The 25,524-nt window shown below is 42.6% G+C and overlaps 1 protein-coding gene across 3 annotated transcripts in view; it reads right to left on the reverse strand.

Annotated features, from left to right (window-relative positions):
* PPARGC1A (PPARG coactivator 1 alpha) overlaps positions 1 to 25,524 on the reverse strand; it is a 376,447-nt gene that overhangs the window by 42,576 nt on the left and 308,347 nt on the right. Inside the window, exons 2-3 of one of the 3 annotated variants that reach the window (XM_086612014.1) lie at positions 15,695 to 15,874; positions 13,265 to 13,375 (exon numbers count right to left, since the gene is read on the reverse strand). In XM_086612014.1, the coding sequence (XP_086468140.1) occupies positions 13,265 to 13,375; positions 15,695 to 15,874 (291 nt within the window). Of the gene's footprint in view, positions 1 to 13,264; positions 13,376 to 15,694; positions 15,875 to 20,723; positions 20,772 to 25,524 lie in introns of those variants that run through there. The other 2 variants (XM_086612016.1, XM_086612015.1) reach the window with 2 other exon arrangements.

Below are 25,524 nucleotides of genomic sequence, written 5' to 3' on the forward strand. Positions count from 1 at the left end.
TACAAAGGCAACAGCCTTATTGCACTGAACGATCTCCAGTTATATCACAAAGGAAAGTATCTGTAGGAAGTACTCACAGTTCAAACAGACAAGACCAAAAAAGCAGGATTATAATCCTCACTTCATGGGATTTGATGTGCAGAGATTAATCAATTTCTCCAGGCCAGAGAGCACTCACGGGCACGGTGGAGGGCAGGGCTCCAACCAGCAACACCAGCCTCCCCTTCCAAGCAGGGGACGACATTTCATGGATGCTAACAGTGCACACAGTCCCTGTCCCAAAGCACTTGCAGCCGAGCTTCCAGTTGACAGAAAAAAAATGAAAAATAGTTGTCAAGAGCATTGGGATCACAGCAACATAACTAAGGAGAGGCTCATTTTGTGCATTCATGGAACTTGGTGATTTTGTCATTTTCTGTACAGAAAAGTCTCCATCATATTTGCTTACTTATTACTGGCAATCCAGAATGGAGTTGTTTTCCAGAGAAAGATAACACAGAGACAGTAGTGAACGGCCATGATAGAATAAGGCTGGTATGTCAGACATATCTCCATACCAGAAAGCCAAAGGATACCTGTATGATGGTAAAGATGGTAGGAAGAACATGAGCATGCTACAGCAAAAGAGACAAGTTTGGACCAGTGGGAAGGAATGCAGTCATGGCTGAGTTCAAAAGTGAGCATTGAGACCATCCAGGTTAACAGGAAAAGCTGGGCCAAACCCCAAAACACAGGAGGAAGAGGCTATAATGTAACAGTAACTCGGTGTCTTGGAAAAACAAAGGGTCCACAAAACGTACTGTTTGAGTGGAACCCTCTCTTTGCGTAACTTACTTTGGGAAGATAAAATCCAGAAAACACCCAAAGCTGGGTGGGTAAGTCATTACCTGTACAGATAGTCACAAGGACAGGTTTGCCCCAAGAAAAGACAGGCAGGAGAAAGCGAACTAAGGGTTCAGCAGAGCTTCATCTCAAAGATTCCCAAATCACTGTAAGCCAAGTAGGAAAATATTTTACTATAGAATTTGGATGATACTTAGAAACAAAAATATTGACAAAAGCAGCCCCTGTGCATCTCCATCAGGTTGCCATGACTGCAGCTTTACTGCACGCAGGCCCCAAGGCGCAGAGCTGGGAGGAGGGCAGTGCACGGGGTCTCTGCAATGTCCGGCCACCTTCCAGACAGAAAAAGAGAGGAAAAAAAGCTGTCATGTTGCTGCCCTCCCTTTTTACTGTATACTTTTCCATTCTTTTCTTTTGTTAGTGAAGAGACCACACTTTCTGGCTATAGCAATACCTCAAGATCAGGGATCTGCTGTTAGGGACCTTCTGAGCTGAACTGACAGCCTGAGACGTGGCATCTGTTTGCGGGCTTCCCTGTGTAGGACTGTCATCCGCTGCAGACTCCAAAGTCCATAGGAAGTCAGACAGCAGTGACAGAGGAAAAAAGTGTCTTTGGCACAGGATCAGGGATAAAATACTTTCTCAAAGGCATTTGTGGGATATCTGGCAAAGTGAACTGGAATTATGATGAGGAATCGTGCCATTAACACCAGCAACAGATTAAGTCCTGATGATTTTCCTTGCATATAAGGTGGGAGAAGACAGGCTAGATATTGTGTGCTTATTGAAGCAAGAAGGTTAGAGATAAGATACAATCTAACGAAATCATGGAATGTAATTTGGGAAGATATTCAGAGTCTGAATTAGCGGGTTTGTCTAATACCTATAGGTACAATTATGCCATAATGCAAAACAATTATTGGATTCCAGAGAGGGAGAATATCAGGTGAAGTGGTCCTGATCCTTCATGAGTTGAGTGGCTTCCAGGACCAGAAAAGACACCTACACATAGCCAAAGCTACAAGTATTCAAGAAGTAGAAGTTAAACATCTCAAAGAATTTTGGAGTGTACAAATTTGGCACTGAGAGACACGTTTTCTTTGCACAGAAAAAAAAAATCAGATGAATTCAAACATTTAAACATCATTCAGCTATATTTTGTAGGATTTCTTTCCAAGTCTATAAGCATTTTGACTCCTTTGCTACTGAAGACAAGCATGTTATTACATGACACTGTTGTCCTGCCATCTTCCTCACACACAGTTACTTTTGCTTCCACAAGGAAGGGTTGGCTTACCATCTAGCAGTTGCAAAGTTAAAAAAAGATTTAATTTTAGAATTAAACAGAACACTTGTAATAGAAACTGAAGCCATGCAAAATTTGACCGATTTCTCGTCTTAAGCCTCTCAAGAGAACCTGGGCTAACTTGTGCATGGTTCCTGTGTGAAATGCAGTAGTTTGCAATGAAATTTGCTTTTCTTTTTGAGGTCATCCACACTCAACTCTTAGATTTTACTCTCTAGGGCCAACAGTGATAGGGACTGATGTGGACTACCTCCAAATTCCTGCAACTTTATTTGAATTCTTTTTTTTATAATTGGAAATATATCAGTATGGTTAAGGAGGGATTCTAACGAAATAACAGCACATGATGAGTCTTGATCAGAAATGACTACGGAATATAATGCAGTTCTGGACAATACATTTGAAGGATGTCTTTATAAGAGCTCTTTTAAAGACTGATTTTGGGGAGCAATTGGGAAAACCTAGCCGCTCTGCTAAAATGGATAGAAGGGCAGTGAGTTCTATTGAGGATCTCTTCTTTTGCTGACTCAGTGAAGACACATTTGTCATTCAAAGACAAATTAGAAAAGGGCATGGATCGTGCTACATAGATGCTCAGTCTCAGTTATCAGCCAGGTACAGGCAGCTTCCAACGCGTCTACCTCCAAGCGCATCTGAAAAAAAGGCAATCTCTTCTGGTGGATGTGGACAGAACGTCTTTGTCAAAATTTCAGTTTGAGCAAATACTGCAAAGCGGTTTAGCACAGGGAGGATTTGTCCCCGCAGAAATTGACACAAATTCCTTTAGGACAGGGGCAGCCACCCCAACCACACAGCTGGGATTGCCAGCAGATAGAATTAGGAAAACTGGAAGATAACACTGTGGCCTAATGTAAACTCTTAAATCTGCTGTAAACAGAGCGGTAACACTGGCACACAATAAAACTGGTATCTGTCATTGCACTCCCAGAAGCAGGTGTAGGGAAGGACAAGAGACACGAGTGGATTTTTGTTCATCCCTGTGAATTCTGGTTGGGGAAAAAGCAATCTGACAGAACCTGTGGCAAATAGCTAACATTAGAGTGATGGAGGGCAAGCTGGAATGACGGTGCAGAAGGGAACAATAGGAAATCAAGCGGAAGGGTCCAGTTTGAGGTTCCTGCTCTGCGCGTAGTGCAACCTGCAGTAACAGGCTTGAGAAGGCAGCATTCCTGGATCTGTCAAGCTGGACTGACAGAAAACCCCAGGATCCACAAAAGGCATTTTCTAAATGTTTCTGACATGCGGGCTGGGCTAAGGCACATCTTTAAGAATATATATACACAATTTTCAAAACCAGAAGATTAGGAAACAAGAACTGTTACAGGTTGAAGTTTAGGGATAGGTCGTTTTCCTTCTTTGGCTTTGGGTCTAAAAATCAAAGTTTCCCAAATCTGATCCTGTGAGAGATCCAGAAAGAGAACAACCACCTCTATGCAGCACAGGGCTGCTCCTAACAAGACCAATTGGGTCCAGACAGGGTCCACAGAGAGGCAGTTCAAGTGCATCTGGACTGTGTTGACAGAGCTGCAAGTGCTGGGAGGCAATGCTGATGGTCCAGTGGAGAATTAGCCCTCTGTGGTCTATTAGCTCTGACCATATCGGGCTTGAACTGACTCAGTGTGGAGATCCTGACATAATTCCCAATGCAGTTCTGAAAACACAATACAGAAATGCTGAATAACTCCGCAGGAACCTGCTTGGTACATTATGGTCACCTCTAGCCAGAGCTCATAGCCTGCTAGGATCCCAACTGACTCTTCCACATTTACCCCAGTGTCCCTCCATCACTTTCCCAGTGTTCCTGCAGGAGAGCTTTGCTCTCTCTCAGAACAGAGCCTAGGAGAAACATCAATATTGGGTGAAAGCTAATAAATCCAGTCACAGCACCCATGCAGAGGCATACTTATGGCCTTGCAAGAACTAGTCCTGATCTGGCTGTGAGAGCACTGTATCAGACCTAACACGCCCTGTCTGACTAGTTAAAAAGGGAGCAGAGTATCTTCCAGACAACAGCATTTCTTAGCTTCTTAGTCTTCGAGGGGGGTTTGTTTGTTTTTTGTTTTGTTTTTTTTTAAATTTTATTATTATTATTATTAGGTCTGAAGATAAACAAGCCTCCATGTTGGGATGTACTACTTGAGGCAGCTTCTCCTCAGGTTTGGTAGTCTCAAATCATGCTGACACAACTGCGATTTCAAGCTACCACCTCCTAGCTGAGTTGTGGGTTAGAACTGTATTCCCTGGGCTGGGCAATCTCAGCAGGCTGTAACCACCTCCAGCTGGCTGCGAGGAAGAGGTGCCTGGCTAGACAGCAGTGCTCCCAGGCCTCTGAAGGAAGGATAACTTGAGTTTATCTTCACTCACAAGCCCCAAGGATCAACTCTTTTCCCCTTTCACTGTCTTTGCTCCTTCCAAGGATTTCAAAGTGCACACCATAAAACAGGGATGGGCTAGTCATCAGTACATACGAAGAGACTATCCTCCTACTATAAGGTTTTTAGGCATTACCATGAGACAAGTAAATAAAGATTGTGTTTAGCAACTGGGAAAAAAAAAAAAAAAAAGAATAAAAAGAGTATGGCCTGGCATCACAGCCAAGGAACCTGGTATGCCAGCTACTAAAAGGCCACATGGAAGCATGGCAATTAACCTTAATTCATGAGATGAGATTTTCAGGAGGGTTAGGTATCCAGTGACAATGCGTAAAAAGTAAATGCACAAAGAAGTAATGTGCCGCGAGAACGGTAACAAAAAGATTGCATAGAAAGTTATGCATTATGGATGATTTAGCAATATCATAGATAGCACAGGCTCCAGCAAAAAGAGTGAAATCATCCCTATCTTCCCATTTGTCGGCAGAATTTTAACAAAGGGCTCCTGGGAGCTCTTGGAGGCTCCTCCATGGCTCAACAGACAAATTAACTCATCAAAGGGAAGGTAGGGATGATTAACTAACAAGAGCCCCTCCAGCCCATCACTGGCACATGGTTATTTCACCAGATGGTGTTCACCTACCTGAAACTGGTAATGACAGTCTCAGATCAGATTTACAGAAAACATAGATAATAAGGTGCTGGAAGAGTGACATAATAGGAGTTATTGGTCTGTGATGCTCTAGACTGTGCCAGAGGCAGCAGAGCTGTTTTGTAACGTTAGCTTCTGTTTTGTAACGTTATCCTCTCCACCCGAGAGATTTCCTGCTGCAAATGGGAGACTTGGTCTCCAGAGAGGCATCTGACCTGACCCTTCCAATACAAGAGTGGGATCAACAGCAAAGAAAATGACAAGAGATGGCAACAGTCTCATCACATACAAGCAAACGCAGTTTGACACTCTTTCACTGGAAATGGATGAATGTCTCTGCAGTGTTAAGGACCGTGCGATATTTTCTTACGCCTTAGAAAAAAAGCCCACAAGTTTTTCTGGCTTTTCTCCAGATGCAATTGAGGTGACAATCGGTACTGTTTTGCCTGATATCTTTATACTAGTGTGAAGAGTGCTTGTTGGGCTTTTAAGGACAGCCAATACAGCCAAGAAAATCCACACCAGTCCGGGGGGGGGTGGGGTGGGGAATGGGAGAGCAAACACAAAACCAGAAAAAGAATTTCAAAATGCGTAAGTTTCCCCTAGAGAGGTAGAAATAAAAGCCTACTGCGCCTTCTGTGCACGCCCCGAGGGTCAAATGCCTTACAGGCCACATCCAACCAGATGTCAATAAGCACGCACTTAGGTTTTTGTTTATTAAAAAAAATTGCATATGCATCCTTTTTTACCTGGTAACTTTAAGATTTCACTAGTCCAACACCAAGCCTATGAAAATGGACAAGCTAAGGCCTGTGGAAGCTAAGACCAGCCCAAGAAGTAGGTTTCCTTATATGGAATGTTGACATAAAAACTGAGGCCAGATTGACAACACTCTTGTCTGCCACCCATCTTCCCCTGAAGACCAGGATTTGGCCATGGTGGACTTCTTGCTATATACAGACATGCCTGACTGGAGAATCGATAGTTTTCTAAGACTACAGTGTAAAATTTTCCAAATTGGATCAGGAACTCATTATCAGTCCTAACAAGGTATCATTTTAAGGGCGAAGAAGAAGCAGCAGAGGAACACAGGAATAATTCCTCAACTTCCTGCTCTAGGTGGCCTTGCGTGAGCAGGTGAGGTTGGACCAAACGACCTCCTGAGGTCCCTTCCCACATCAACCATTCTGTGATTCTGCGAAGCCCTCCCCTGCTCCAAGTTTGTTCTTCATCCTTTACCAACCACACTGTCACCTGAACTACCTGGCTGCCCACACCTCACCAAGCAGCCCTCCTGAAGTGGAGACAATAGACCCAAGGTCCTCTTCACTCAGTCTCAACCCACAGGGCCTGGCAGAGTGGAGCACATTAGATTTAGATGCAGTTGGCCAACTCATGCATATTTAAAAAGCAAACAAACAAACAAACACTAAATCCTGACTACTAGAAGACTTTTAAAACTCTCATCATACCTGCTTTTCACTTAGAGTCACTGACTGCTCTGTGGAAACATGCAAGCCGACAGCATTCTCACCAAAGTCAAAATCCCAGTCAGAAGCCTCACTTCCATAACGTTTATCACCTGCACTCTCTGGTGCAGTTCCTGCATCATTATGTCACTGCTTAAACAGCAACTTGGGAAAACAACAATTGTTTTTTTCACAAAGGTTTAAGAGTACTTTCAGAAACAATTTTGAGTTCCCTCCAGGAAACATTCCAGGAGAAAAATCCCATTGTTTCTCTGCTCATGGAGAAGCATTCCTCTGACCAACCAATCCTCCAGATAACCGTTATCGCTAGGTAGTAATCTCTTGCAAGATCCCTTGCAAGTAATCTTGTGGATGAGGAACAAGTTTTCCACCCGATTTCTCTATTTTCACAAAAATGTATCTCCTGTAGGACAGATCTGCAGTCCATCAGACCACTTGATAGACTGCCCCTCCAAATCCGTTCCAGGAGCAGATGTGGCAGCAGACAGAAGTGTAGAGGTTTAGGAGTTCTCTCTGCCTATTTGACACCTCTAACCCTGTAATGTGCTTGGAAGGGCAGATCCTCCTGAACTTCATGTGATGAGCTAGATGGCTGTGAGCAGTTCAGGCAACTCAAAGCTGTCATAAATCAACAAGTCAACAACACTTGCCCATGGCTGCCACTGTGGCTCCTCAAAGAAAACACTCTGCTCTTCTGATTATTGTCTTAGTAATTAGAAATACCCATTATGGAGCAGCACCCTATTGTGTTACTCACAGGCAAGCACAAAAGCACAGATGTGTGTGAGGAAATGGAAGTATTATTCCCGTGCACCGCATGGCTCAGGCTTCATGACAACACCAAAATCTCAATAGGTTTTGGTTTTGTGCTTTTGTAACAAACCCAGTGATTACTGCATGTGGTAAAAAGCAAACTCCAATCATGGTCCTTCAGACTCATCACCACCACAAAGTGCTAACTAATTTCTCAATCCTTACGAAGCAACGCTGTTGCTCCATTGTTTCAGAACAGAAAACTCAGCCAAAGCCACCAACTACATGTTGCAAAGTGGCTGGTTTCCACCGAAACCTGAAACCAGCCTCCATGGCTGACCGTGAGCGCACGCACAGTCAGATGCCTGTGCTCGCCGACGCTGCAGTCCATCACTCGCAAACAAAGGCGTTAGGATCCCGTATGCACCTGCACAAAGCAACCAAAATAAAAAACAGACATTGAAGAAAAAAAGCCCCAGAAGCTGGCACAGGGCACTCCTCCAGAAAGGCTGCAAATTTCTGGTGCATCTGAGTATTAACCACTGCAGTATGACAAGAGCTACACGTGGATAAGTTTTCACAAACATACACACGTGCACGCACACTCTTCCTTGTATTTTTTCTGCTCATGGGGAAAAAAAAAGTTCGATCTGATTCAATATCAAAACTTTCTCCCTGCAACAAATTTGCTCCATGCAATTTCTGCCTCCTGACCTACACATGCACAATAGGTTAGTGGCACTAAGAAAAAAAAAAAAACACAACCTAAATTAAGCCTCACTACGATTTATCCTTCTGTAATGGTATGGGCCTGAGTTAATGTTAAGTGGGATGGGGCAGCAGGGAAAGAGCGTGCCAGGGTTAAGATGGAGCATTTAGCAGCAATTAGCAATGATGCACAGTGCAAAAATAGCAACAATAAAAAAAAAAGAGAGGTTACACTAGAAATAAAACCATTAAGGGAAATAAATTTAACAGTTTAGCCAATTAGCATTCATCTAAGAAAGGCAAACTTTCTGTTGCCGTTGTTAAGCAAACGGGAAAGAAAAATCAGAAAAATATTATCAGAAATATTTACTTCCCACTAGCAATGTCTCTGTGAGTGTTTTTCTAACAAAAGACAGAGCCACTGTCCCACTTTTTTGCGACCCTCTCTGCAGTTCTAGGGAGAAAATATTTAGTTCAACATTATCGTAAGCTAGAATATGGCTCTATTTATGTGACAAGTTGACAACATACAATTTCATGCTTGTTGAACTGATCTGTGTTATATATTCACTGCGAATATTATGAAGCCTCACCATTATAAATATGAAACAGTATACACTTATTCAAAATAACTCCAGCAGTAGCAATTTATAGCTCGGTTGTTTGCGTGCTTATGAAGTCCAAATGCCACCTTAAGAAGCTGCATCTCACTAAAACAGATGTGGAGTGTGACTGTGACCAAAGTGGATTTAAGATGACCTCTATGAAAGGAGGCTATTACATTTTAGTCTGTATGGCAGCTGACACCAGTTTGTATTTAGATACGCAGCCAGTGGGAACACAGCATAACATGGTGTCCTCAAGGGCTGGTTTTAACACAGGCCAAGACATTCGTCTAATGACCTAATTAGCTCACTACTGTTCTGGTGAGTGTTAGACTTCCCTCTTGCACACAGGACAGGTGCTCAGCTGAGCAGAGACACGGCGAGTATCTCAAGCCATGGCTGCTCCAGGTGAAATATCTCCTTAATGGGACTGTGAAGGGGATCGCTTGCATTTTCTTGATCGTGTGCCTGGGGAACAGTCTTGGTGGCCTCACACATCAAACAATAAGCTCTCAAAGCAATTGGTTTTTGCTCATTTGGGACTTCCTGCCTGCCTGAAGGTTTCAACCAACATGCAAGGTCCTTGTGTTAAGAGAGATGCATTTAGACAGTTTGTAGTTTGCCCAAGCGGGAAAGAAAAGGGAGCAGCAGCACACCTTGCTCGCATTAGATACAGTGCATTTGCATAAACTCTTCCCAATTATGTAGCAGCTGGTTCGCGTAAAATAAATTCCATTTACTGCTTGAGCCTTTTTAAATGTCAGCATAGCTAGTCATAGATTATAGTTTACATACATCATCCCCATAGACAGAATGCTATTGTGCTGGACTCCTGTTTAGTGGATGCAGACACCTGAGTCAGGTCAGAGACACTGGAAAAGGTAACGCATTCAGATGCAAGAAACGTGACGTTGCTCCACGAGGAATACAAAAGTTCTGGCACTTTCGCCCAGCCTCCACTATTTACTTCCCCTGGAACTGAGGGTCTTTCTCCTAGTCTCACAAGCGTTTTTTATGATACATTGTTACCTTTTATTGTTCTTATAAAGTTTCCTATCCCAAATCTGCATCTTTTGCCTTTTATGTTTATTGTTGTATTAAAGCTACAACGTTGTCTGTTTCCCTACTAAATCTATCCCATAACCACACACTGTACATTCATTTCTCCAGGACCTCAGTAGCTCTTATCTGTTTGCTTTTATGATCTCTTATGAACTGCTAGGAATAGCAATTTGCAGCGCTGTTTGTAAAGTCATCTCAGCCTGAACTCAGCCTTCCCCTTTTTCGCCGTACAGCGATACTCTCTGCAGTGAAATCCCATTTGCCATAGAAGCATTTCATTGCGGGATGCATTTTAGAGGGACACAAGTTCCCAAGTACCCTACGTGTGCTTACCATGTAAAACATTCAACGTACATGAATCTGAATTTCAAAAAACTTACTTATTTGAGCAGGAAACTACGTGTCGATACGAGATGGTCCTGTGCTACCTTCAGATCCTCCCATATGCTGCCCACTGTACGTTACTGCCCAGAGCTATTGAGTTTGTGCTCTCTGAGGCCTCAGACATGCTGCTGTGCCGTTCACACAATCTCGGTTCTTTTAAGCACTTTGATAAGCCTTATTCTGCCATTATACCATCTAGAACATTAAACACAATGTTTTAAGTTCTATGTTAAATCACAATCAGTTCCTATTAACTGTTCCAAGCTCCTCATTTTTATCAACAGTTACTTTATTAAATCCTTAATAATATAGATGGAATAGTTAGTTAATTTGTGTGTTGAGCCATGGATGTTAATTTGTAAACATAATAACATACTGCAATCATTTGCATAATAGCATTTTAATCTTTTTAGTAAAAGCTGTAATTCCCTACAAAGTACGCTGCAGTAGAAACTAAGTGACTATTGGTAATAATAAAAAAGGCCTTAAAATTCTGATCCTATTATAGTGTTGGAACATACCCAAACTGCTACCATAATCTCTGAAATGTTACTGTTCTCTGATTTAGGTGTCTGTGTCAAGAATAAAAATGAAGTATAACTGGTAGCAGTAGACTATTTCCTAAATGTAATTTAGTATTCACTAAGCACCAGCACTTTGCAAATAGCTCTGAGGCTTTCCTTCAAAGTTCAGAGCTCTAGTTATGCATATTGTGTGAGGTACACCATGCAGCTCACCTCCAGCCTCTGTTGTGCTGAATAGATGGCTATGATAAATCATGCTGATTTGGCACTGAAGGGCATCAGCCATCAAGGATTTGACTACTATGTCTTTTTTTTTTTCCTTGAGATTCTATCTCCTTGAACTGCCTGCCCTGGGCTACTAGTTTTGGAGAAAATTAAAAAGTGGAAAAAATGCTAGAGGAGGCCAGTACAGAAAGCCTACATAGGCTCAGCTCTCTGGAAACCCATTAACACCAGTCACAAGACTGGCAAAGAAAACATTGGTGGTTGCTTAAAAGTCAGGCCAAGTCATTTTACGCAAGATCTGGTAATTCATTAATCAATCTGTCTGCAAACCTTGAATGAATAACCTGAAATAGTGGAAGAGACTGGCAGCACCACAGAACATGAGAGAGTTTAGAATCTGAACCAATGCAAATTACCCTGGTGATGTTTAAGGCTCCCCTCTACCCTCATCATCTTCCTGATGCAAACTCTTCCAAATAAATAAGATATCATTTATCTCCATGAATTTCCCTGCTGCCAGGAGCAAGACAGTATGCATTTCATTGTGCATCTCTTTCTCCCCCCACATCCTCATTGCTTGTAATACAGCATTTTTGGCAGCCTACAATAAAACTTAGTCGCCTGTTTAGGCTTTCCAAACACACGGCACATAGCATGGTCTTGAAAAGCAACGTGGGCTACACCTATGCAAAACAATTTAAAATAAAGTCATCAAATATGGTGAGAATCTCTCTGAAATACAAAATTATGTAAATAATGAAATCCACGGAAGGGCAAGAAACGTAGGTCTTCTGAAGTCTTTTTAAAGGCTAAAAAAAGTGTTTTGCCAAGTATGAGAATACCACACTTAGACATCTTTATGATTTTACACAAGTTCATTATACTTTAACAGGCTATTGCCTATCTATGGGCTGCATTTTCTCTTAACATCAGTTGAGTTATTTGTAAGCAATGCCAGCAGAGTGATATATCCACTGTAGATACCTTCCCTCCCCAAAATGCTAGGCATGGGTCATAAATAATTTTAAATATGACTAACCTTATATGATAGGGTACAGTATATTTCAAGAAGCCTCAGGGGACAATGGTTTTCACAACCAAAAAGCCTTCTCACTTGTGCCACACTGAGTTGTATGGTTGTTCACTTTTTCACATAGCACTGGCTTTGAGAATGAAAAACTAATCATTCAGATTTTCTAAAAGTAGCCAAAACAATTTTTTACAAATACAATTTTTTAAAGTCTAGTTCTTCACAAAAGCAAATCATGAAAGTGAATGATGCAGTAAACCATCTAAATAACCGGTCTTGGGTGACTTGTTAACTATTTACTTGCATGAACTTATGTCAATAGACAGTGCCCTGAGGGGCAAGAACTCCTTCATTTTATCTTTGCAGTAGTGAGAACAACAGGCAAAGAAAACTAGGTGAAAAACAGAAGTGATCAAGCTATGAATAGAAAGAAATCAAGTAATTCATAATATACATATGTACACACACTGATAAGAAGAGACTCTGCGCTGAGGCACACGGCTTGATCTGGGACTAGTATCAGTTACGTTGGCATGCAAGTAGAACAACGCAGTGATGAATTCAGTGCGTCTACAAGATACTGGTGTGTTTTAATACGAGGGTGAAGGCCAGCATCTCATCACACCTAAGCAGATGAGAGCAGAAATTTATACTCAACAGTTACATACTATCTAGACTAATTGGACCTTTATCTCACTTGGCTCCTGGTTGCTACCATAACTATTAATAATTTCTAGTCCGTGAGACTCTCAGTGCCACTGGGAGTGTCTAAGCTTGTGGGTGCTCGGCTCAAGCGAGCTTCCAGGAACATGATTTTCAGAAAGCCTGAAAATTCATTTTCTAAAGTACAAGCCTTTCTTAAAAAAAAAAAGTGCACCAGCTTGAGACATCCAGGAACTTTGTAAAGGGCTTTTGAACACCTAGACAATGCCGCATTTACTGTATTAACACCTCAAAGGAGAGAATGCTTCATTCAAGGTTAGGGTTGGCAATTAACACCATACAAGCTTGTGCAATTAACGCTACTCTTGTACTTCCCAACATTTGTTTGCTATTCTGGTTCTTTGCTCTCACCCTGAACAGACTGTATTTCTATTTTTGTATGACAAAGCCTCATCTGGAAGCTTAAGTTAGATAAAACATACTACTCCCTTGATGATCTGATAGAAAAAAGAAAAAAAAAGTTATTTTCTTTCAAAAGAAAAGCCAACACAGATCAATAAGGAAAAATCTAGAGATTACCAAATGGGAAACTTCCATTCTCTCAGCTAAAACAAATAGTTCCTCGCAGAGTATGTGAGAGAGTCTCTGGAGGAAGAAGACATCTTCTTCTGTTCTTGAGCACCCCCAGTCGTCACATTACAGAGCGGCAGAGGCGAGAAATAGTGCAAGGTATCCAGCTGCACGATGGAGAATGGGGACGGGGTTAATGTATGGGAGAAGAAAATAACTGTTTCATTCCCATCTTCCTAAGCCAAGCAAAGAAACGTAAATGTAACATACTATGAAGCTGAAAATAGTCTAATTTGTCACTGCAGTATTGCAAAATGCTATTAGAACACAATTTGTCCCTACAGGTGAGTATGGACCAAACGGCACTGTCAGAGACAGCGATGCAGGCTGCAGCTGAAGTTGGTGAGTGCGAGGAAATCCAGGCCTTTGCAAAGAGGACAATAGAATTTGCCCGTTAGGAAAGCAGCAGCTTATTTCACTTCCAAACTATTATTTCTGACCTCTTAGTTGCTGCCTAGATGTATTTCCCTAGTTGCATACCACCTGTTTCTTCACACTGGGGCTGCTCATCCTCAGACACACCCGAATGGGCCCGTGAGAGGTCACATGCAATGACCAGTACCTTGTACCACCATCTCCCAACAGGGTTACGTAGAAGCTTATCTGTTTGCCTCGCTGTTTGCAACATGCTTTGATTTTCAGAATGGGAATTGTCTCATATAGGAAGTGACAATTCCTATACAAGGCATATAGAGGAATCATCACTACCTATACAAGACAATTTGGTACTCAGCAGTGTGGCCACCAGTGCAGCCAGGCAGTTATGCACAGGGTAAGCAATGAGCCTGTAGTCAAGTTCCACTGGTTTTACTGGAACAATTTGTGTGTTTAAAGTTAGTAGATGTTTAGTTATATTACTTATCAGGAACTTACATTTTGAAAGTCCGTATCTTCAACTGACTCTTCCAAAAGAAAAATGTCTCTGCATTTGGTTTTCGATGAATAAGGAAAACCACATCTGGATTATATGAAAAGCAAAACCACTCTCTCTCACGCTAGCTGCAAATGTGTCCCCTGCCCCCCCCGCTATTGACCATCCAAACCTGCACACCAACACGCTGTATCCTGCCTGAGGTGGTACAACTGCAATTCAAGAACAAGACGGGGTTTGGAAACTTTGTAAAACAAGGCGCGGAACATTATACCACTAATGAAGAAACAGAGCCTAAGCACAGGGTTTTGTGGCGATAATTGAATTTTGATTTGAATAAAATTACTTCCAAGTTACTTGAGTGTAAATGATAGAAATTGAATAGAGAGTACCAGTTTCTGCTATCAATTACACTGGTATAAATCTAGAGTAACTTCGTCTGCATCAGGGAGATCACTGTGGGTTTAGAGATGTATACAAAAAAGAAGAATTGACATCTTAGGTAAGCATTTTACTATACTGTTTCAGTTAATCTTTTCCAGCCTTTAAACTCCACTGTAGTAATTCGGGGTTTCCCCGAGTCAGTGGGCCAGCCGTACTTCCTGGAGCTGCGGTACCTGCCATGGGGGAGGCAGCACCCGTGGCTTGCTGTTGCACAAGGTCCTCCTGCCAGCTAATCAATTTATTGTCCAATTTTCCAGTCAGTGGACGATCTATAGCATCTCCTATCATCAAGGAGGGAAGGAGGTTAGGGTTCAGGAGGGGCACAGCTGTCCCATAACCACAGGGTGGAGAATCACTAAGGCTTCACACAACAAAAGAAAGAAGAGTGGAGACAGCGATAAAGAGATCGTAACCTTCCTCTCGTACACGCTGATCCTCAAGGCAGAATTGTAAAGAAAACATTTAAATCTCTCCTACCACCCTTCAACTTTTACTTTAAGACTGCCCTCCACCAGGAGATCTATGAAACATCCCAAACGATGTCCTGGTTCCTGAGCTACTGACAGTCCTCACTGCCTTCTCTGCCACATCCACCCTGTTTCTCCCCTATACATCAACTACGAGTACCTCTCAGTTTGTGTGCAAGTGCCTTGCACAGTAATGCTCTGAGCAGTAAAAACCTTTACTAGAAACACTCCAGCTACTCATCAGCTAGTTGCTGTGCTGCACTCCACTTCTTGCCGGGGAATGCAAGCGAAAGACAACAAACACGTTTCAACTTTTGTTCTCCTTTGCAGCCGACAACTGTGCAACTCTTCGCCATGACGCCACAGGGCAGTGCGCTCTCGTCACTCTTCAGCCGTTTCCTTTCAAAAAGGAAAAGTTCCATTTCATTCCTTTCACAGCTTTTTTCCTCCCCCCTCTCCATATCCCAGGTCTGGTTTTGATCATGAGGACTAAGGGCATCGGTCAGAATCTGTAACATATCACCACGTTTGTTGTCTCTTAACAGGGGAAAAAATAGTAAAACTGTTGTTCTCCAGGCTAAAAAAAAATTAGAAAAAAAGCAAGCAAGGACTTTGCAATGTACACTTGCATCACCTTTCCTTACCTCGAATATATTGGCAGGTTCATTGCTGTACTGATTGGAGATGATCTCTGACTGGTCACTGTACCACTTGAGTCCCCCCAGAAAGCTGTCTGCGTCCAGGTCGTTCACATCTAGTTCGGAGAGGTCAAGTTCTGGGAGATCTGGGCAAAGAGGCTGGTCTTCGCCAACCAGAGCAGCACACTGCAGGAAAAAGCAACACAGAAATAGTTTCATTAATTACCAGGAATCTATTAACTTTAATATCATGTGATAAGAATTAAGCCTCAATTAAGCTATGGCACAGGGTCACTATAATTGACTTTATTTCCTGGACACTCCCCCCCCCTCAACTAGGTATTAGATCATTGTTAGTTCTATACAGGTATGCAAAGGGCAGGGGGAAACAGGAGGGCATAAGCTGCCTTTTCTATCACATCTCTGTCCAGGGGCAACGACTTTCCTTCTCCCTATACTCTTTGATAACAACAGTGTTCAAAGCTTTATTAAATCCAACAGCAGAGGCCAAAGCATGGCCTTGTTCTCCTGCTTCAGAGCGAACCAGTGCAGGTAGAAGTTACAGATGAATACCTCTGGGCAAGGTCTGTCACGCGTTTCCTGATGCATTCAGGTTAAAGAGGCACAGCCTGTTACAGCCTTGAGCCCTGGGGGCTAGCTCAAGCTGGAGATAGTCACACTTTCACTTCTACAGATCCTCACTGTAATCCTTGAGGTCAGTCATGATGGTGGCTACCATATGGGCATAAAAGAGTACGGGTCAGTGATGCTGCTGTGCTCTTTCCCTGACGCACAGACCACAGCCACCCAGTTACACGTCAGGGTCCTGACAACCGAAGCGGGTTCTGAAATATCTGATTCAGTAATCCTAATGCAGAGGGTCTGTGAAACATTATGGTTGAGGTAGTAAACAAAGCCTAGTCTGCACGCATCCTCTTCAGCAGTGTAAAATGTTTTTGTGTCCATGACTTACGGAGAGTAGTGATAAATAGGAAAACATGGAATAAGTGTCCTTTTATATGCTAGTATGAAGCTAGATAGGGTATTGACGGACATACTACACAAGAAAAAATTAATAACATATATCCACTTTAGCATGGCAATTGAAATGTAAGAGTATCCACCAAAACCATTTCCTAATTATGGAAAACACACAGTAACAGCTTGGCAAATAGCGCAGTCCCATACGTCAATGCTGCTTGATGAAGCAAATCCTCCTGCACTGTACCACGTACCCTTGTAACTCACCTCCGAACATCTATGTTGATACGGGTATACGGCAAAACACACGTAAAGCTGCAAAGGCACCAGGCACTGAACAGTTAAAAGCCACTTAAAGTCAGCTAAGTCTAAGGGCTTCCACCCTCAGTGTTTCTAGAGTTGTGTCACGGACGGCCAACAGCAGGTCTGGTCCTCCTCGACTCCCACCAGTTGACTGGGTGGTTTGAATGATTTCCCAACTTCTATTTGGACTGAAGTCAACCCAGAAAGTGCCACTTTCTGAAGAGGGATGTCTGTAGGGCACTAACACAGTGTCCATGGATGTGAATTGCTCAATACCCGTTACGCCACTCCCGCAAGGACCGCCTTTTACAACAATGCAAGCAGGAGCTGCTGAAGGTGCTTTTCATTGAGGTTTTTGTCCCTGGGAATCTCGGTGCGCCTGCAGTGTGCGGGCCGGATGCAGCAGCGCAGCCACGAGCAAAGATTTTGTCTGTTGGCACAAAGACTCGGTGCAGCTGGTGCGAGCTATAATTTACCAGACAACTTCTACGTCTACCAGGACACTACGAGATAATCACGGAATAGGCCAAGGGGCAAGGGAGCTGAGAGGCTGCAAAATGAGTCTCTGAAATAGCAGTTGCTTTTCTTCCTATTATTTAAGGGGCTGCAGAACCTTAAGAACTCAAAATGCCGCTTAAGTAATTTTCACTGCACGCAATTTTTTATCATTATTTTGATCACAGGAAAAAAAAAAATAGAGAGTTCCCTCTTCTTTAGTGCAAGACACAAGCTTCTGGGAGCAATCTTATAATGCAGAGATGACCTTTTTTGATGCTGGCCGAAATCTCTGATCTCATTAAAGGATAATCTAGTTTTTGACAGAAAAGGTAGATTCTCAGCATCATTCTCAGGTTTGTGTTGTGGAGGTCAGTAGCTTATAACTGATGCCGTAGACTTCTAAAGTATCCTGCTGATCTGTTACTGCTTTCGTTTGTAAAAATAGCTTCACTCTGTGAACCACCTACTTAAACATGTTTACTTTTGGTAATCTGCATTTTAAAGTTCCTACGGCGGGTTTTTGAAGCAACACAAACAATGGCATTAAAAAAAAAATCCTGCTCATCGAAGCTTTCATTTGCCTATAGTGACTGCAATGTCACCTAAAAAAATTTAATTGCTGAAATGAAGTATATATGCTCTTGCCAATGTTGACATGATAATAAAATCAATGTTTCTGAATATGACATTATGCTTCTAATCTGAGACACATTAGTAGCAAGTGTTCTTGTTATTAATTTATATTTGGCCTTTGGATGATGCCAGATTTAACACTCCAAGTCCTAAAACTGTCCTCATCTGACACGCTGATATTTACTGTTTGCCTATACATCTGTAACAGGTGCACCTGCATTGCTAGCATACATTTTACTGTCTTCCCACCGTTATTTGATATGATAGTTATTCCACAACTATAGCCTTAATTTTATAGTAACATTTAGGAGGATAAAGCAGTCACTAAACACAAAAGGTTAATTACTGTGCATTATTTCACTGTAACAGACTTTTTTTCTCTTAGATCAGGCGCAAACAATAAATTAGCTTAACTGCACTGATGATAATGAATCATTATAATTAAGTATAATTCTCCATTAACCTTTTGGACGTTTTCGTGCCTTTGAAGGTAAATTAAAAAAAAAAAAAGAAGACTGGACTTGTGCCATATTAATTATATTAATGAAAATATAATCTGTGTTTTATTTTTAACAAGTTTTTCAAACAGCCAAGGGGATGAACTCGGGAAAGAAAGAGAGACTTGACAGAATGTGTGTCATGTGGATTCTCTCTATCAATCTTCGCAACCTTACTGTACATCACCTTCATTAAGCTGTGAAGCACTGGGGACGCTGATCAGCTACAGTGATGCAGGCCTTTATTAAGCAACACGCCGTCCTGTCATTACATGAGCGAGAATATAATACATTTTATGTTGACAGCAAACATTAATGATTCAAAAAATGAAAGCTGCCTCCAGTACCTGCCACCTGCGATATTTTAGATCGGTAAAGGTGATCCCCCGAGCCAAAGCAGCACGCAGACGCTAGTATTGCTACAGGAAGTGCAGTGCAGGAGCACATTGGTAAAATCCTACCCACAGTTAATCCATCCACCTTACAATTAATACTAAGATCAAACCCTTTTTTTTTTTTCTTTTTCCTCTGCACTATGAAAAAGTCATTGACATAAATTATCTATTCTGTTACTAGCTTGAAATTACTGCAGGAACTCTAGTGATTAAAATAAATCTTCAGTATTTCCATATAAGCTGGTTCCTCAATCAGCTCCTAGCAGCATTAGGAATAATACATGATGGAAAAACGAAGCTACGGCAGCTGAGACCCATGCTACAATCCAGACAACAACCCACAGGATACTCCAGCTACTCAGAAACAATTAGGACTTCGGAGCCAGAAAGTCATCCACTTACAGCCTTGACTCATAATAGCTACAGGACATATGAATTATCCATATCTATTCCACTTTACCAAGAAATCAAAACAAGATAAGAGCAATTACAATATGCAAACAGAAATCAGCAGATACAATGGCAAGCTGCAATATTTGAATCACGACTAAAAGACTTGAGAATCCACACGCATGCTCCGTCAGATGGGAAAAATATACTGGAGAACACGTAACATTTTTACTTTAGACGGGTAGCTCTCTACGGCATGAACATCTTATATAAAAAGCATCTCCTGTAACCTGTTTTTCCCTCCCCCGTTGCCCGAGGGGAGCATTTTAAGCACTTATTCCAAGCCAGAGGGTTAGTTCCTTTGAGCAGGTCTGTATATGGGATTCCTCTCCATGGGGTCCAAAAAAGTTTGCCTCGCTTCGCAAGTTGCCCGAACTTTCAGGTAACGCTCCATTTTGCCGAATGCAAACATGCCGAAATCCTCAAACCTCACTTTATACTCCAGAGATTACCAGGGAGCTACTTGCCTTTTTTTTTTCCTTTATGAATTGTAGCCAGCAGAAGCTGTGGATTTGATGTATTGCCGTCTATTTTTACACAAGCATCAGCAGCGGCGGCAGCAGCAACAGCAGTTCACACAGTCCTGCATAAACTCTATTCTCACGGTTCATCCTGTTGTCTCTGTTGTACAGTGGGATTTAACCATTTGTTGGACTACTCGGATTGACTGAGAACCCTGCTCTACGGGACATTAGCTACAGCGTCATTATTCCAGTACCACAAGAAGCAGGGAAAAAACATCTCCTTCCAGAAATCTCTTTTAAAAGCACCTAAAGCCAAACAACAGGGTATTCATTCTTGCGTGCATGTTTGAATCCTGCAGCTGATAAACAATGAACAAACCTTCGACAGAGCACAGTGAAACAAGCAATTAAAATATGAAGCCGTTGGTTAATTTTAACTACTTAAAAAAAAAAAAAAAAAGAAATGTTAATCTCATTCTAAATAAACATGGCATTTTTCCAATCAGGCCACTAAACACCACTGGAAAGACTTCAGACACCGATTCATATCAATATCTTGGAGCATAAATATTGCATATGACGGGAAGGCGAGCCAGAGGCACATGAAAATAGTTTCCAACTGCAGGAGATACTGATGACAGGAGCTCAGCTTTGATTTGCTCAAGGCATCGCAGAGTAACCTTAAAATAGCAAACTTACTGGAGTTAAGATAAGATTCGGACTTGTTTGCAAAGTATGCCGCCTCGGCCGCCCTGCCGGTTCCCCGGTGAGCCCCCCGGCCCCGCCGCCCCTCGGCACCCCCCGCGCCCCTCACCTCGAGATCACTCCATACAGAGTCCTGGTTGCACATGTCCCACGCCATCCAGCTGCGGAGCGACGGCAGGAAAGCTGGCAAAGTACGGTCCAGAGGCAGGGAGGCAGGCAGCAGACACTCATGCAGGCAACGAGACCCTCTCTGAGCGTGAACCGAAGGCACCTGTCTTACTACCGTTCCCCGTCACATGACAAAGCTATTAAAAAGTAGGCTGGGCTGTCACTCATCCAGCCTGCTGGTGCCGCGGCTCCAGCCCGTGACGTCACCCAGGGGCAGACCCAGCCTGAAGTGAAGTAAATCTTTGCAAAACCCGCTCAGACCTCGGCGGCCGCGGCACCACGCTGTGATTCAAAGCAGATTTGCACGCCACACCCCCAAAACTCTGCTCCTGCCGGAGAACAGCTCGAACAGCTCGCGTCTCTCCCCATCTTTTTTAATTTCTTGGCTGGCTTGCTCGCTTGCTCTCCTCCTCCTCCCCACTCCCCCCCCCCCCCCCCCCCCATCCCCCCCCCCGTCCAAGAGAACAACAGGCAGAGCTGTGTTTTTATGAAGAAAAAGTGAAGTAACTCCAAGCCGAGCTACAGCCTGCGTGCTCTGAATAGCCCGAGTCTAACCCTTGCAGCGCCTGCACCGGCTCCCCGACGCTGTTTCCTTTGGAGAGGCTATCCCAGAGTTCAGCAAAAGTTACACCACCTTCCAACGTGGGTTGTTTTTTTTTTTTCTTCACTCGGGGGTTTTGCACCTCACCAAGTGTTTTGGTCAGGTTAATGGTTTCTCATCGATAATTGCAACTCAAGTTAGTTTTGCCACATTACGTGCATCAGCAAAATCCCCTGCCCCAGCATTTCCCAGGAATGGAGTAAGCGTCTATAAAAAACATTCATACAGTTATCTCACCTGCTACAAGGAGGGAGCCTGATCCCGTTCCCAGCCACGTTACAGTATTCCTCAGCTGCTCTTTAATCACTCCTCTGTCCGAGTGTATTCCCCCTAGAAACCAGGGTTGTTACAAGCAACTGACACGCTCCTGCCCATAACCGCTCCAACCCCCACCAGCTTTTTCCTACCAGCACCGCTGCCTCAGGGTGCATTTCTGTATAAACACCCTGCACCAACCCCTCCGACCTGGACCCAGCTTTTTCTTATTGAAAATAAAAAAAAAAAAAACCAACACCCTCTTATCGTGTGAAAACCCAGGCACGCTGCTAGGAGAAGTGTCTCCTCCTGGAAGCCTTTCCCAGACAACAGGGGCTGCTCCAGGTGCAACTGGTTTATGATGCCCCTTTGCACTGCATACACAACAAACTCCAGGTACCAAACTGAACTGCAAAACATTGCTCACAACAGGGAAAAAAAAAAACCACCACCAAACAGATAAAGGTCTCGTTCAACTATCCTCACCTGACTGCTTATTGTCTTAAGTTGCAGGTTTTTTAATTAGCTGGGTGCAAAACGTCCGGTGAAATGCAAGCGCTGGCTCTGTCGCGCTGGGCTACCAGTCAAAGTCACAAAACTATAATTGATCATCCTCCTTGTCATGAAATATTCATTTGCATTGTTATTTGCAAACTTGAGTATTCTAAAGGCTAAATGAATTCAATTATTATACAAGGCTACGGCGATTTTGCTGAGAGAAAAAATAAATAAACAGAAGTACAATTCTCAAAATAGCCTTTTTCCCACAGACGCTGGAAACTTCGGAAATGGTAGGAGGTCTCAGATATATTCTTAGCTTATTTGTGTTCCCTCGTAATTCATTATTGCCAGTCCTGATAAAACGCACAGTTTTCCCGGCTTGCGCTTAAGTTGCAAATCACATCACACTGTCATATTTTCACCAGGCACAGATGACAAAAATGGCATTGTTTTTACTTTAGTTAATTAAAAAAAACCACAGCAAAATACCGAATGACTATAGAAAGCCTTTCCTACGAATGATTAAATTAACGGTATTGCTTTGCTCTCACGACGAAAAAAAACTAATTTCCTTCCCAATTACATGCTGATTTAATGATAAAACTGCAGTAAATTATTAAGATCTGGGGCAAAGGTGAGTACCTCTACCCCTCGAACAGCGAACTGTGAAATAATGCTGGGCACCTGCCTGCCTGGAGTGGAGTCAGCTCTTATTAATTATTGTGTGTGGATCCATGGTTGGTGGAATATTCTCCTTCAATACCTACTTATAATTGTGTTCATTGACTGTGCCGAATCCATCATCTGTTTTTTTTGAAGTTTCATTCACACCTTTTATAGAAATGTATTTACACTGGAACATTTCATATTGCTGTTTTGGATATTTTGACCTGCTCATGTTGTTTCTATTTTCTACATTTTCACTTCACTGCTTTCCCTTCAAATTAGCAAGTTAACTTATAAATATAAACTGTGACCTTAGTGGTGCTCTCACCATACAGGCTTCAGAGATTGGAGAACTTTCTTAGTGCACCGTAGACAGTGTGAGCAATAGGTAATAATAACAGAGTCCCCCAGAGCTTTTCTATGGCCCTGTCCACATTACAGCTTGAACTTTGCTGGCAGTTCCAGCGTTACCTGGAAGGGATGCCAAGCACGATTCCAGCTACAAAAGACTGTTAGGTTTCAACAAGGGTTCCCCATTGCTTGGGAAGAATTATTTCTTTTTTGAAATCGAAGCGTCTAATCCCAGCCATAGTATAAATTTATTCACTAGGATCTTTTTTTCACATGTTTTAATGTGCTTTTTTGAGCGTAGTGCCCGAAAGAGGAGAAAAGTGAGGAAGGCAGTTGCAGGGGTGGTGTAGTTTGGAAACGGCGCAGCCTCAGCATATGTAAATGAAGCCTGTGAAACCCAGCCAGCACCTAAGCTGCTCCCCTCAAAGGAAACCTTGTCTTCTGAACGTTCCCTAGTAGCTTTAGCAATGCCCTCCCCTCATGTTTTGGCAACATGAAATAATTGCACAAACATATTTCCTGGGGCAATATCTGAGCACTCACGGTATTTGGTTCCATAACAAACACATACAAAGAAAACGCTCTTTCAGCTGGTAAAGTCTGCGGGTCCGTTTGACCCAACCTGCCCTTCTGAAATGTCCGTCATCAGACCACCTTCTCACTCACTGCCTTTCCCCTGTTTTTGGGTCACTCTATACCTAGTCTCAGCGATTCTCAAATTTTGCCTCTTCTTCAGGGGCCATAATTCAAGAGAGTTCTGGCAAGCCTCCCAACAGCATTTGGGCACAAATTCCCAAATCCTGACACATTTTTTAACAGGACTGGAAAGTATGGCTGCCTGCAACAACAGGCAACAGAATTCAAAGATCTAAGTCTTCAAGCCCTCTGTCCTTGACTTTTTCCTGGATTCAGCATTCATTTTATCTCTTCCTCCTGTTCTTTCACCGACATGTTCTAACTATGGTCACGTTTTTATTCCCTGTAATTTACATTTCTCAAAGAATTTTCTGATTTTGGATCCCCTGTGATTTTGTTAACCCAAAACTTAGTCTCTTCATCATGGCACTGAGGAAGGAAAGATTTGTTTCCTTGCCCCCAAGACTACGGTACTTCCTGATTTTCAGCAAAGTTTGCTACTTTTCCAGTGGAGTAAGGACAAACAAACTTTTTGTATTTTTTATGTAAAAATAGCACTGGAGTTTCAGCAAACTGAGGTTTGCAAACCAGTTCTCACACCAGTTCAACTCCTTCTGCTCAACCCTCCAAGAGTGAATGGCCTTTTACAGCAGAAGATCGGCCACTGCTGTATATAAAAGAGCAAACCGCACTCCAAAGGTGTGTTAGCGTGAATGGTGTTCTATATAAAGTATATGTACCCTATTAATTTTTTATTAGAAATCTTCCTTCTGTGCATCTTTACTCTTATTTTTTGCACAGTCCTGTATTTGTTTTCCAGTCCATTCTCTCTGTTCCACTTCCATCCTATTTGTTTGCTGTTGGCTTTTTTTTTTCCTTCTCAGCTTCTTCTTATTTATCCAGTTCATCCTACCCAGAATACACCCCCCTCAATAGCGTACTCCTTGAATTTCTGGGTTCATTGGTGCAGTAATTCTACAATGGAATACAGCAGTGTGCCCTCTCCCATTTCACAGGGCAGTTATGAACTGAAATTTTGGGGTTTTTTTAACAGAGAAAAATCACGGTGGTGCTGTGTACCAGCTCTCTGAAAAACTCAAGACATCTAGGCCAAATTAATTCCTGGCCCAGCTCTCAGCCACAGGCTGCTGTCGGTGGAGCTGTATATTAAGAGAGTCCAAACTAACTTTCTCCAAACAGTGATGCATTACTGACATTACTGACACCACGCTGAATTTTGCCACATCTGCCTCCACAGACTGCGGGCTCAATTAAGGAGCACTGAATGCCACGGGAAATCACTTGCTTGTTCACATGCAAATGGACCTCACTGTGAATATTCACTATTAGTGCAGATTAGGTGATTATCAGTGTTAAACAGGCTTGCAACCATGCAACTCTGTAACTCGGTGCTGGTAATAAAACCTTCCAGGAGTGCCTAAGTGAAGCAAAGGCACAGGTATCCACTACAAGACATCTTCTTAAATTTTCTCATACTTCCCTGAACATTTCCCTCTTCACGAGCACATTTCACTTATTAGTAAAACAAGGAAAGCAAAGCCACTCCCGGTGATTACATAGAAAACATAGTTGTCACTTGTTTCCCCCCAACATTTGGAGCATACGTTCTCCAGGACCCACATTTGCTATGACTTGCAGGAAAATCCAGCTTGTCAGGCCTGTTAAAGCAGCACGAACAATGTCTTTCACTTGGGTGTTACTGTTTTGCAGG

Source organism: Tauraco erythrolophus, chromosome 5 (genome assembly GCF_009769465.1).
Source record: "Tauraco erythrolophus isolate bTauEry1 chromosome 5, bTauEry1.pri, whole genome shotgun sequence".
NCBI lineage: Eukaryota > Metazoa > Chordata > Aves > Musophagiformes > Musophagidae > Tauraco > Tauraco erythrolophus.